Source organism: Chinchilla lanigera, unplaced genomic scaffold, assembly GCF_000276665.1.
Source record: "Chinchilla lanigera isolate Chin_1 unplaced genomic scaffold, ChiLan1.0 scaffold00103, whole genome shotgun sequence".
Classification (NCBI taxonomy): Eukaryota; Metazoa; Chordata; class Mammalia; order Rodentia; family Chinchillidae; genus Chinchilla; species Chinchilla lanigera.
The window spans coordinates 3,246,677-3,260,095 of NW_004955504.1; the positions used below are offsets into that span (position 1 = coordinate 3,246,677).

Consider the following 13,419-nt stretch of genomic DNA (forward strand, 5'->3'; position numbering starts at 1 on the left):
AGAGTAACATTTTAGTCCACTTGATTTAACCAGTGATCACATTGCTTTTTTTTTTTGGTTTTTCTCTGGTACCGGGAACCGAACTCACGACCTTGTGCTTGCCAGGCAGGCGCTTTTGCCACTGAGCTAAATCCCCAGCCCCTCACATTGCTTTTTTTATTCAGAATATAAAACTTCCCCCGCCTGCTCCTCCCTTTTGCTCTTGGTGCTTTTGCTGTGTTCTGCCTTCATGTACTGTAACCCTCTGCCCTGTGCCACCCTACCTTGGAGCCAGCCAAGTATGCACTGAAACCTCCACAAACTGTGAGCTAAATAAACCTTTCCTTCCTTCATTTTGGGCATCAGGTGTTTTGTCCCAGCAATGAGAAAAAAGTAACCAAGACATTTGCTATTCTGCTATGCATGTAACACTACCATTTTGTGGCCTTATTTCTATTTCTCTCAAGGACTATTAATAAGCATCTTTAAGTATGTTTGGGGAATACATTTTTCTATCTTGTTTGTAACAACTTTTTCAAATTTTGTCTGTGTTTGTAAGCTGAGGCCCGCATTTTTCTTTATGCTTTACAGAAATTTATATTAGTCATATGTATCCAAATAAAGTCTCCTTTTCTGCTGGAAAAAAAAAAGAATATAAAAATTATTGTTGAAGATATCAGTGTAGTAGACCTAAAATACCACTGCAATCATTTCCAGCTTTTACTTATGTAGCCTCCATAGTGATAATAATGACTGAAAACAAAGCTATAAATGTATCTCGATCTACCGTGTGTATATTTGAAAGTATGCCATGTCCTAACTGTGTCAGTGTGACTGCAGACAGAGGGCCTTTCAGTGTCACCAGTGCGACCTCGGGTGACTCAAGTTACAGTGCCACCGTAGTGCAAGAGAAAATGCAGGGGTGGAGGGGACCTTCCCGCCTACACCTGGCTGTGGGTGTGTGTGTGTATCTCTGTGTGTGTGTGTGTGTGTGTGTGTGTGTGTGTGTGTGTGATAATTAAATTCTTCTAGGGATGTAGGCAGCTGTGGTTCAATTAATCTAAGACAAGAATGTGGCAAGATTGCTCTTAGTGTCTGGAAGGAGAAACTGTACCCAGGGGTGTGCAGCATGGAAATTCTAATTATGAGAGGACATCGGGCCTCTTGCCTGGACACAGAGCAGCGCTGTCCTGACTTCCTGTTTACACCTGTCACCATCTGCACTGAGCACCATCTTGCTCTTCCTGGGAAGGAGCTGGTGGCCCCGGCCTCCTGCATCCTTCCTGTCCCGGTCAAGTGCTGTTTCCTTTTTCTTAGTGATATCGCTGTGATGTTCCTGCAAAATAATCCATGGATTCTTGTTGCATTTTATTTACCTTGAAAGTACTGTTAACTTTCAGTAGTACTTTCAATAATTTCCCCTTACAGTTTTGCTGAGCTATATATTTATTTATTTATTTGGCACCAGGAATTGAACTCAGGACCTTGTGCTTGCCAGGCAGGCACTGTGCCACTGAGGTATATCCCTGGCTCTTCCCCTTACAGTTTAAACCTAGCTTTTCCATTTGCATTGGAAAGACCAGAGCCAGTCAGAGAGGTAGGGACCCTGGACTCCTGAGTCAAAGTGGCCAAGTGCTCTGCAGGTGGTCACAGGGCTGCAAGTGGCCAGCCTTAGTCCATCTTCCCTTTACATTTGTTGTACATTTTGTGTGTCACTGTGTGTACTTATGTGGAGGAGGTTGGTGCACCTAGATGTGCTAGTAAACATCCCTGCACCTGGGGACTCCACAGAGCTGCCTAAGCCTTCCAGGACCCCCTCCTATCCCCATTCTGCCACTTGAATAAGGTTTAGTTCATGTTTTAGTGCCAACCTTGGTCCTCATGGTGGCACTCTGAGGGGACCATGTCAGCTTCCACTGCTTGCTTGTTCATGTACACACACACACACACACACACACACACACACACACACACACGGCCTGCAGGTCCCAAGAGGGCACTGGCTCTCCCATCACTGTGGGTACTTAGCATGGAATTAAACCAGCACTCGGACTAGGGCAGTGCTCAATGGAAGAGTGCTTGCCTCGCATCCATGTGGCCCTGGGTTCCGTCCCCAACACTTCCAAAGGGAAACAATCACAAAATACATTTAAAAATGAACCTGCTCCACTTTTGTGATTACCCGGTCTCCCTGCTTGGCGCTGAGCCCACACCGTCGTTGCACTGCAGAATGATGCTGTCTGCTAGTTTGTTTGTTTGTTTCTCTCTTTCTTTCTTCCTTTCTTTCATACTGGGAATCGAAGTCAGAACCTCATGCTTGCCAGGCAGGCGCAATTCCACCGAGTATATTCCTGACCTGTCTGCTAGTTTCTGCTCCCTGGTTTCAGAGGAGGGCATGGAAGCTCAGAGCACATAACTGTCTCTGGTAACAAAGCTCGTAGACCTGAGAGCCAGTGCTGACTTTGCTCCCCAGTGTCGGCTTGTTACTCTCGCACACGCTTCCCTGTACTCACGGGGCTTGTGCACAGCATGAAGGCTCTGTCAGCAGTGCTCATAGCAGAAAAAGCTGCGTCCCTGCGGTGTCCTCCTGAGAACAAGCCCTCTGTCATAAAGCATACTGGCCACCAGTGAGATGGGAAGTTGTGTTGAGCACCACAGGGCCCTCCTCAAAGGTGTGGCATGCGGGTGGAATTCTACCCTCACACACAGTGGACCCCCATTCCTGGATGCCAGTTGCACCTGGAGCCATGGCCACATTAAACCCTGACTGCGTTTTTCCTACACACACACACCCCCTATGATCATAAGGCTTAGTGTATGAATTAGACAGGATAGGAGACTAACTGCAACAAGCTATAGTGGTAAACTGGAACACTGATCACAGTATACCATAGTAAAACTGTGAATGTGGTCTCTCAGAACATCACACTAGTTCATTTCAAAACTCATGAGGACGGCCAAGACTGATGGGTACTAAAGAACACTTTTTTCCATAAGATTCCATAAGAAGCAAATAATCAGAAATACTTCATGGAGTTCCCCAGAGCTTTTACAATTTGCTGGGCTCATCTCAGCTTTTCCTGGGCTCGCAGAAGCCTCTTAGGCTCAGTGGTGTCACTCCTCACCCTTCTACCACCTGTGGGGAGCACTCACAGTGCACAAAAAGCAAAAGAGAGACAAAACATAAGAGGTGGGGCTGCGCGGTTTCCAAGCTCCCTGAGACCCATGCGGTACCCAGCTCTGGAATAGCTGTCTTCCTCAAGACATGACTTGTGCAGGATTGAACAAGTTCTGGAGCCAACAGGGCCATGGTACAACTGCGTCATTGTCCTCTGCTCAGCCTTCTTCTGGTGACCATGAAGGATGGTGCAGCACCCGTGGGTGTCTAAGGTACTGTGCCCTAACATGAGGCCACAAGACACAGGTCACTGGAACATGGCACATAGTTCCACTTCCTGTGTCTGATAACCAGGATGGTGAGGACATGAGGAGCTGGAGCAGCGGTCCAGGGAGGCCGTGCTTCACCCCCAGGCTCAGACGGAGGGGATAGGGTGGTGCACAGTTTCATCCTGCTGTGCAGAATGACATACGTTAAAATCGATGAGTTGCTCCATTCCAGAATTTTCTATTTAATATTCTCAGACTATGGTTGACCACAGGAAGCAAAGACCTCAAGCGTCCAATGCAAAAGCAGAAAAGAAAATGTTGTCAGGTACTGTCATTAGTCAGAGACAAGGAGACGGAAAGCAAAGCCACAGGTGGAGGAGCCGCTGCTTTGGAGTTCAGGGCTCTAAGCCTGACCCCACTCTGCAAATACCTGTGAACTGCCTGAGGCTGCGTCTGGAACTCTGTGTGTGTGTGTGTGTGTGCACGCGCGCACGTGCCCACATGCATGTGTACACACGTGTGCACAGGTACCTAAGTATCCACACCTAATCCCCTTGGAAGAAGATAAGAGTGCTTTTGATTCATGTTCTCTGAAAGGTTGGTTTTTTTAAAACTTTTTAAAGTAGAAATGTTACTTAAAGATACACTGGCAAGAATAGCAAAACATTCATTTGCAAGAAAACTAATTGCATCTATGATTATCCAAACAAAGGAGAGAAGAGGACACAAGTGTCCATCAAGAAAATACTGGCTAACAAATAAACAACACTGGATAAAGGTATTGTGTAACCATAAAAAATGGAGGGAAAAAGATGTTCACAGACTTCTGTAAAATGATCTACGAAACATAGATGATATCGAAAACCAGAATGGAAAAGATTTTCTGTATTTTGCTATCATTTATCAAAGAAAAGGAAATACTGAATTATCTAATCATTTTCTTGTATATTAAAAAGTAAAACGATAATCCAAGTATGTACCTGTAATCCTAGCATTTTGGGAGACTGGGGCAGGAGGATTATAAGTTCAAACCCAGCCTGGGCAACTGTGTTAGTTTGGGGCATATTTTGCAAGGGGAACAACATAATACAGGACACATATTTCACAAGATTATTTGTAATAGTCATCCAAAGAGTGATATACAAAAGAGTGCAGGAAATCTGTCCACAAAGTATAGACCAAGGAATCTAGCTGAAGGCTTGGATCCTGCAATAATGTCCTGTATGAGTCCAGCTGAAGACCTAGAGCCCATAATAGTGCCTCCCCCGAATCCAACTGGAGGCCCAGAGTCCACAACATCTCATGCAGGCCTGTTTCACGGATCTGCACTGGGAAGGCCCAAAGGTCAGTGGTGGAATCCAGCAAGTCTGTGCCAGTGGGATGAAGGATCTGTGCTAGCAGGCTGAGGGATCTACACTGAAGCCAGGAAGTGATGCTCAAAGTAAGAACCGGAGCTCCCCTGAAGGGTACCACAGCCATCCTCAACAACAGTGAGGTCCTGAGCTCCTCAGATGATCAGGATGGCTGAGTTCCCGTCAGGAAATCCAATGCAGCAAGCTTCTCCAGGACACTGGCAGTGCACCATCTTCCCCTCCAGAGCCAGGAAACAATGCTCAAAGTGAGGACCAGAGCTCCCCCAAAGTGATCCAAAGCCGTTCTTAGTGCCAGCAAGGTCCTGAGCTCCTCAAAGGATGGAAACAGCCAAGTTCATCAGGAAAGCCAGCATGCTAAGCTCCTCCAAGAGAACCAACAGCTCCTTACAGCTTCTACCAGCTCCCAACAGCCTCACTTCTTCCTCTCTAGTTCTGCCTCTTATGCAGCTGGCAACAGCCCTCAGTCGGGCCTCCCACACTCAGCACCACACTTACTCAGTTCAGCTGGGGGTTATAAGTTGATCACCAGTTGTCAATCCACTATAGCAACTTATCAACTTAGAGAAAACTTGTCTCAAAAAAAAATGTTGGAGCTGTAGCTCAGTGTGAAGTCCCTGAGTTCAATTTCCAGTACTGCAAATCAGTAAATAAATAAACCATATATGTTGAAAGAACATGTAAACATTCAAAGTTACTTTAAATTTTGTTAGAGTGATCTCTATCAAAAGCAAAACAGAACAGCTTAACCTAAAGATGTATCAAGTTGCTCTCACCCTGGATCTGAGTTTGCCTGGTGCCGCCAACTCAGGATGCAGAACCATGTTTGGAGGTACCCTGGAGAGGCAGCCATCAAGATCCAGACTATGAGATAGTCTACCACACAAACAAGTGAACTGACAGGAAAGAGAACATCAAGAGAAAGCATAGACGTTGAGAGACGCTGAAGAACCATCAGCTAATGCAACAGACAGATCTCCTTTCAGATGAGAAAAACAGTGAGGGAAGTGGAATTCTGAACTCTGGATATCTCATGACATTATGGAGTTATTGTAAGTTTCTAGGTATGCTAATGTATTGCCTTTATATATTTGAAGTCCTTAATTTTGGAGACGAAATGGGATTCCAGGTTGAGGAAAGAAGGCTGAGATGTGATTGGTCTTGGAGACCTGATGAAGTGGGGTGCTGGCTCCAAAGATCTCCTAAGACTATTGTGTGCATCTTAAAAATTTCCCTTTAAAAAGTGTTTTCTGGGCTGGGGATTTAGCTCAGCGGCAAAGCACCTGCCTGGCAAGCGCAAGGTCGTGAGTTCGGTTCCCAGTACCAGAGAAAAACCAAAAAAAAGTGTTTTCAAAAAAAAAAAAAAATCACAAAATGGTAGCACATATGGGGTGCTCTGGTAGGCCAAGACAGAAGAAATGCAAGTTTGACCCCAGCCAGGGCAACTTAGTGACTTACCAAAGCCTGTCTCAAAATAAAAAATAGAGAGCTGGTGATGTAGCCCCAGCACAGAGGCCCTAAGCGCAATTCCCAGTACCACAAAATGAAAGCAAAGGCCAAAGCGTGACTCTGTCACAATGTCACTACCCGTTTTGGACCTGTGAGCTTTGCCGGGTAATAACATTGCACAGGTGGTGACATCGGGACTCCAAGTGAGACTGCCCACAGGTGCCTGGTAGAATCAGATAAAGCCGACGCCCCCTCAGTACCATGCATACACTTACCTTTGAGACAGGTAAGACAGACCTGCTGCCTTCTACCTACCTGTCTCCGTTCAGGAGATCCAGGTCTCCTCTGCATCTGTAAGCCAAGACAGATCTCTTGCAAGTGTTTTCTGAGTTATCAAACTTGTGGATTCTTGCTTTCCTCTTTGCTGCCTCCTATCTTGAAAGCTGCAACTCAATATTTTCCTTAATAGAATAAAACAAAGAACAGTGACAGGCAGCACACACCTGGCTTCTGCTCCTCCCTCCAGGCTCTGTCTATAGTGAGCACAGCCAGCCTCGCTCCTCTCCTCTCCTCTCGCTCAGGAGGTGGCTCAGACCCTGCAGGCACCTGGTCCCCACCGCAGGCTCGGCATTGTGCTCAGAGGACTCTGGATATTAGTCTGTCACCTGCAGCAATGGTGGGTGGTGATGGAGAAGGCACACCTTTCTATGTTGCCTTTCTTGTTTATGTTTCTTTTACTCTTGCTTATAGATTAAAATAAAAGAATTGAATGGGGGCTTTCAAAATTACTTGTTTCATGATTCAGTATTTCTTCCTTAAATAATCTTAAGTAGAGCCATTTGAAATTGCCATTTCTGCCTGTCGGCAGTGGTCAGATATCAGTGGTTTGTCCGGTTCTAACCCAGGAGTCTATCACTCGTGAGCGTAGTGCTGTTTTCCCCTTATATGAATAGCACTTTTTCCTCCAGCACAGAGCTGCTGGCTCTACTCTGCAACACTGGAACTGCCCTGTCCCCGCCCAGAAGCCGGGCTCTGCCTGCCCCATGCAGAAGGCCAGGGAGGGCATCCTCCTCTGTCCCTCACCAGCAGGCAGAGGGTGAGACCGTGCTGGCATTGGTGTGACAGATGTCAACGCCTCACATGGATTTTCCACGTGAATGAGAATCATGGAGTGCATTTTCTGAGAGAGGAGAGGCGATCCCCTCCCCAGCCCTGGGGGACGGATAGAATTCCCTGCAGACTGCTCGGTCATCGCGCCCTCCGTGAAGCAGCTCCAGCTCCAAGCCAGCTGCTCTGGGGTGAAAGCGCCTAGCACCTGGCCTGCAGCTGGATTCCCCACCTGAGCCTCACCCTGCTGGGCGCAGCAGCCCTGCAAAGCTCGGATGCAGGAGAGAACAGCCACACCGCTGTCCATATCCGTGCCGCGCTCCTCCACCAACCGGCTCGGTTCCCAGAGCTGGGGTGTTTGAAAATCATTTTCCTCTTCATCGCCTTCAGAAGGAGTGATCAGAAGATATATGTTTGAATTTTTTTACAAATTGCAGTAAAAGATGTTTTTTAACATTTAAACATTCGCTGTATGTTTCAATCACCCCTCATCTGTGTGAACTAGTAGGGTGACGCCAAGTTTGGGAAACAAAGGAGGCAACATTCAAGGCACTTTCGTCGGATGCCACTTGAGGGTAGGGGATGAATGTGCCCATTTTACAGCACTCCGCTGTGACACTGATGAGGCAAATCTGCCTGCTGCCCATAACACAAGTAAATGCTTTGTTTCTTGTTTCAATATTCAGTGGTGCCGCGGAGGACAGTGTGTCAAACACGGGGACGAAGGCCCCAAGCCCACGCACGGCCGCTGGTCAGACTGGTCGCCTTGGTCCCCCTGCTCCAGGACCTGCGGTGGAGGGGTGTCACGCAGGGATCGCCTCTGCTCCAACCCCAAGTACGTGTGCCTGGGCCTTCCCTGTGCTCCGCTAACTCTGTGCTTCCCCATGTGCTGTGAAACGGGAAGCAGGAAGGGCGTCTGACTCTGGCATTTCTTTTATCCCTTTAATACACAAGGTGTGATCAAAACCATGGTCAGTGTGGAGTGCCATCCAAAGAAAGAAAAGCCAGGCTGGTAAAAACATGATTGTATGCCCCATGTGCCATATTAACCAGATCTGGCACCACTTGACTTCAACCTCTTCCCCAACATCAAAGTGACCATGAGAAGGAAATATTTTGAATCAGTTCAGGACATCAAGGCAGCCACAACAGTAGCAGAAAGAGGGCTTCCAGAACTGCTTCTGAAAGTGGCAAAGATGATAGGATAAGTGTGTTGGAAGTGAAGGGAAGGATTTCCAGGGGGATGAAAGACTATGTATCTTTTACTGTAGTAATTTTTCTTAAAATGTAAAGGGGCCCCATATATTTTGATCACACCTTGTATAACTTCTTGACTCCTGCAAAAAATAACCAACCCATATTTAGTGATATTCAAAAGGAGATTTTAGCTATATGTATTTGAAATACTAAGGGTCTACTTAAATAGCCAACTCACTGGAAGAGTGTATAGAACACCAGTGAGCAGGAATCAGTAAGGTCAATCCTTTTGCACAAAAGCAAACCCCAAAATTTTGTTTTTTCATCCAGTACATACACTTTTTTTCCATTGTGCTTCTGTCAGAGGACAAGACAGTGTGAGACAGTCACCCACAGGGCCAGGGATGGGGCTTCTCATCCTCCCAGGCTAAGACCTAAGTGGTCCTTCCCCGTGCTCCCCACCACCCCCAGCTCCACCTGTGCACCAGGTGCTCTCACCTGCGGTGGCTCCAGGTGCTGCCTGACTTGGTCCTAATGTCCTGGCCTTGTCACAGAGAGGCTGGAGAGAAGTTGTGTCATGCTCACTCAGGAAAGTCTCAGTGACTGCTGCCAAGTATGCATTTTTTTTTGAGACAAAATCTCTATGCAGTTTTAAGTGGCCTTCAACTGCCTATATAGCTCAGGCTGGCCTTGAACTCATGATCTTCCTGCCTCAGCTTCCCAAATGCTGCGATTACAGATGTGCGACATCATGCCTGCCTTCCAAGTGCACGTCCTTAGCTTTCCTCTCATAGCAAATTGAAGCCCCAGCCCCACCTGCCCTGTACATGTCTGTCCCCAGGAGGAACAGAGTAGCACGGGACTCTGAGGTTTCTAACTGCAAAACACACATTCCAGACCGTCCCACGGAGGGAAGTTTTGTGAGGGCTCCGCACGCACCGTGAAGCTTTGCAACCGCCAGCAGTGTCCGCAGGACAGTGTGGACTTCCGCGCCGCCCAGTGTGCCGAGCACAACAGCAAGCGGTTCCGCGGGCGGCACTACAAGTGGAAGCCATACACACAGGTGGAAGGTAAGTCTCCAGCCCTGCTTCCTAGCCACATCCTGCACTCTGCCGTCTTTGCTTATTAAAAATTGTGATTAGTAATGTGACATTCAGGTAGACCAGTTGTCCTAGCTCTGGAAGGTCCCTACCATGTACTCTATCCTGGAAGTGAGCTTGATCTGGCCTGCTGCACTGCCCTGACATCTTATCTGCCTTTGACCAATGCATGGTCAGAGATCCCCAGGTCAGGTAGAGAGCAGTGGCATAATATGAGCAATTTTGTCTAAAAGTCATTTCTTTATCAGTTTAAAAATTGCATGTATTTCATCGACTGCATGAAGAATTTCCTTGATAATTTTAATTCTTTTATTATACTCTTTTTGTAAGAACTTTGCATATTGCTACAAAACTATAGTGACCTTTTCCATCTCCACAGAAGAGCAGTGAAACGTAGTAAATCATTAATGTTGTAGGGAAGCCAACAAATATTTATTGAATGCCTACTATGTGCCAACTCTTATATAATAAAGATTAGTAAGGAACACAAGAGTTAAAATTAAGAGCAAAATATTAAGAAACAATAACAACAAACATAAAGGGAAGCCACTGAAGAATGTCTTTGCAATGTGTTATTTTGTGGGAGTTATTTTATGGGAAAAAAATAGAAAATCTATCTAAAATTCAGAGTGAAAATGATCCGAGCTTAAGTATCTTTCTTATTTGTGTTTGTGTGTGTATTTCTTTTTAAGATCAGGACTTATGCAAACTCTACTGTATCGCAGAAGGATTTGATTTCTTCTTTTCTTTGTCAAATAAAGTGAAAGATGGGACTCCATGCTCGGAGGATAGCCGTAATGTTTGTATAGATGGGATATGTGAGGTAATAATGATCACTTCTTCGTTCAACAAATGTCTCCGGACGGTCTGCTTTGCACCAGGCACCCTGTAGGGCGAGAAAGACCAGATGCGTAAGAGGAGCCTTCCCTGCAGGTTACAGGCAGGGGGAGAAACCCAAAGAGCATGCTGATGGCTCTGCCTTGCTACACTGCATGGGCAGAGACGAGGGCTACTGCTCTCTTAGCTGTGGGTCTGGGTCAGTCAAGGGCACCTGGGAGCAAGAAGCATGCACATCCGAGCTAGACCTGAAAGGCTGGCTTGGAAGAGGGGTGCTGGGAAAGCAGAAAGGGCAGCGTGGGACCCAAAAGCTTGGGCTGCTAGGAGCTGATTCAGTCACAGGAGTAACGGAAGGTGGGCTGGACCGCAGGGATGGGCTGCAGTTCCTTCCGCCACAGCCACCACTGCCAGGGCAAGAGTTGAGATTCCTGTTCTTGTGCCCATGGACAGCAGGCGTGGGGTTAGGGTAGAGGAGCCTCAGGATTAGGGTGCACTTTATGGGCAGTCAGGAGAGGCAGGGACAGCAGGGAGCCTGGGGCCCTCCCTCTTTGCAGCTGTCACTGTGAAGTGGCCCCCTCAACAGCTCAGCCCAGAGTGCCACAGGGCAGTGCGGGGCAGGAGGTGAGCATGTGGGAGGAAGAGGATAGGCAGGGAAGGCATGAGTGGCCAGGGGGACAATAAGGAATAGCCAGGCATGGTGGTGCTCACCTGTAATGTCAGCACTTGGGAGGCTGAGGCAGGAGGATCGCCATGAGTTCAAGGCCAGCCTGGGCTACATAGAGAGACGCTATCTAAAAAAACATAGAAACAAAAAAAGATGACAAGTAGAGAATTTTGTGGTAAACAAGGTGAAGTTGCCATCAGATTAGACACACTGCAGGGAGCAGCTGGTTCTACATGCAGAAGTGAGCCGATGCTCATGTCCTGCAGGATCTAAACCTCAGGTTCAGTTTTAGCTTCCTCCACACATAGCCATGGGACCCATGCTGCCCACCAGCTCCCCAGGGAGGGACTCTACTAGATGCGCAGAGGTCACAAGATGGCCCGTAAGACCCCATCCTGCTTCAGAATAGTCACCTTGTCCCAATTGTCTGTGAGTTTATTAAATATCTGATTATTTTGGATGCCCATTAAGAACTCTTAACAACCAAATACCTACAGTGTCACAGTCCTTCAGTTTAACTCTGAAATCCAAAAGACTAGAGAAAAACAAAAATCTAAAAAGCTATGAAAGTTTTTTGGGACCTGAACTTGTTCAGTGCCAAAACGTGCCCTGAAGCGATGTGTGACCATCAGTGGGTTTTCTTTACCCCATATGGCATAAATACGTACACATGACACTCTGGAAACAGGGATGTGTTCATTATGGGGTGGCCAGGGTCCTGCTGGGACCTTCATAACCACCAGGTGTGCACGACACTTTACCTTTCTAGGTCACATGTCTCTAGCAGGTCCCCAGAATTTCAAGGAAGGGATGTAGGCTGGTTGTTTTGGTTCTGAATGGAATTTTTTTCTTTTTTTGTTAAATATAGAGCCCATTCTATTTAGTAGGGAGCATGTAAAACAAGCATCATGGAAACTATAAAGAGCTCCCCAAATCCTACGACTTTGCCTCTTCTGACTTAAGAAGAGTCTCCCTCCTGGCAGCTGCCACATCTCTTTCATTGCCCCAGGCAGCTCAAGCACAGTGACACGTCAGAGGGCCCTGTAGGAACACATTCCTTGCCACTGTACCATGGTGCTTGTGTCAGTGTGGGATTTACCTGTGTCTCCAACATGACAACCCACAGGTTTAATTGATGGCTCCAGATACCACAGGTGGCAGCAGCATTGTAGACCACAGGCTGTGCATCATGTTTAAAGACCTGGAGAGCATGACTATAGTCACGTGTGCACATATTTGGTATCCAATAAATATTTGTTCACTACCCCATGTTGGGGAGATTTTCAGTGATAGTGGGGAGGAGGTCTCCTGTGTGAGATTAGTGATGTTATTGCTTGTGTTGTCCTTTCTTTCATGAATATCATGTGACCTCATGGGTCCTCCAGAGAGTTGGCTGTGACAATATCCTTGGATCTGATGCTGCTGAGGACTCCTGCGGCGTATGCAAGGGAAATAATTCAGATTGTACGACTCACAGGGGTGTCTACAGCAAGCACCACCACACCAACCGTAAGTATTTCAGAGCCGTCTGCAGGGTTCAGGCTAGGATGGTTTGATCTGCAGCTTTTCTGTGGGAGGAGCTGGAAGAGAGTATAAACATCAGCTACTCAGACAGTGCAGACACTCCCTGTCCCTTTCCTTCTGCAGGAGTCCCTCACTTCTCTAGCCTTTGCTTTGGACAGGAAGAGGTTGCTAGCTTACTGGAGAGAAGAAATCATCAGAGCTCTGCCCCAGTTGAACAAAAATAAGTCATATTTAATTGAACATAACTGATTTCCCAGACCCATCTACCACCTCTTCCAAACATGGCTTCCCAAGCTTTGGTGATGGAGAAGCCCAGTTAAATGAAATCCCGTATTTCCCCCGTTTCTTTTATCCAGAGTATTATCACGTGGCCACCATTCCTTCTGGAGCCCGCAGTGTTCGCATCCATGAGATGAACGTATCTACTTCTTACATTTCGGTGCGCAATGCCTTCAGAAGGTACTACCTGAATGGACACTGGACTGTGGACTGGCCAGGATGGTACAAGTTTTCAGGCACTGCCTTTGAATACAGACGGTCCTATAAGGAGCCCGAGAGCTTAACCTCTGCCGGACCAACCAACGAAACACTCATTGTGGAGGTAGAGGCCAGCTTCTTGCTTGGGCGGTCTTTGGCAATTTTGTGGTTTCATGCCTCTTGGACTAACTGCAAGCATGCAAAGATGTGTAGAGAATCACAACAACAAGAATAGCCCATCTGTAGGCTGAAGGGGGCGGTAGGCTAGTTTCTATCATCTTGTTTCTCTTGGTGTGTGGTTGAGTTGACGGACTTACCTGCGTCCCCA

At 47.1% G+C, this 13,419-nt stretch overlaps 1 protein-coding gene across 1 annotated transcript in view; it reads left to right on the top strand.

The window, feature by feature from the left end:
* Positions 1 to 13,419, top strand: part of Adamts16 (ADAM metallopeptidase with thrombospondin type 1 motif, 16) — a gene marked incomplete in the record, with an annotated part of 153,491 nt that overhangs the window by 79,535 nt on the left and 60,537 nt on the right. Inside the window, 5 exon segments of the mRNA XM_013505868.1 lie at positions 7,979 to 8,127; positions 9,387 to 9,559; positions 10,282 to 10,412; positions 12,476 to 12,599; positions 12,971 to 13,215. Of these exon segments, the coding sequence (XP_013361322.1) occupies positions 7,979 to 8,127; positions 9,387 to 9,559; positions 10,282 to 10,412; positions 12,476 to 12,599; positions 12,971 to 13,215 (822 nt within the window).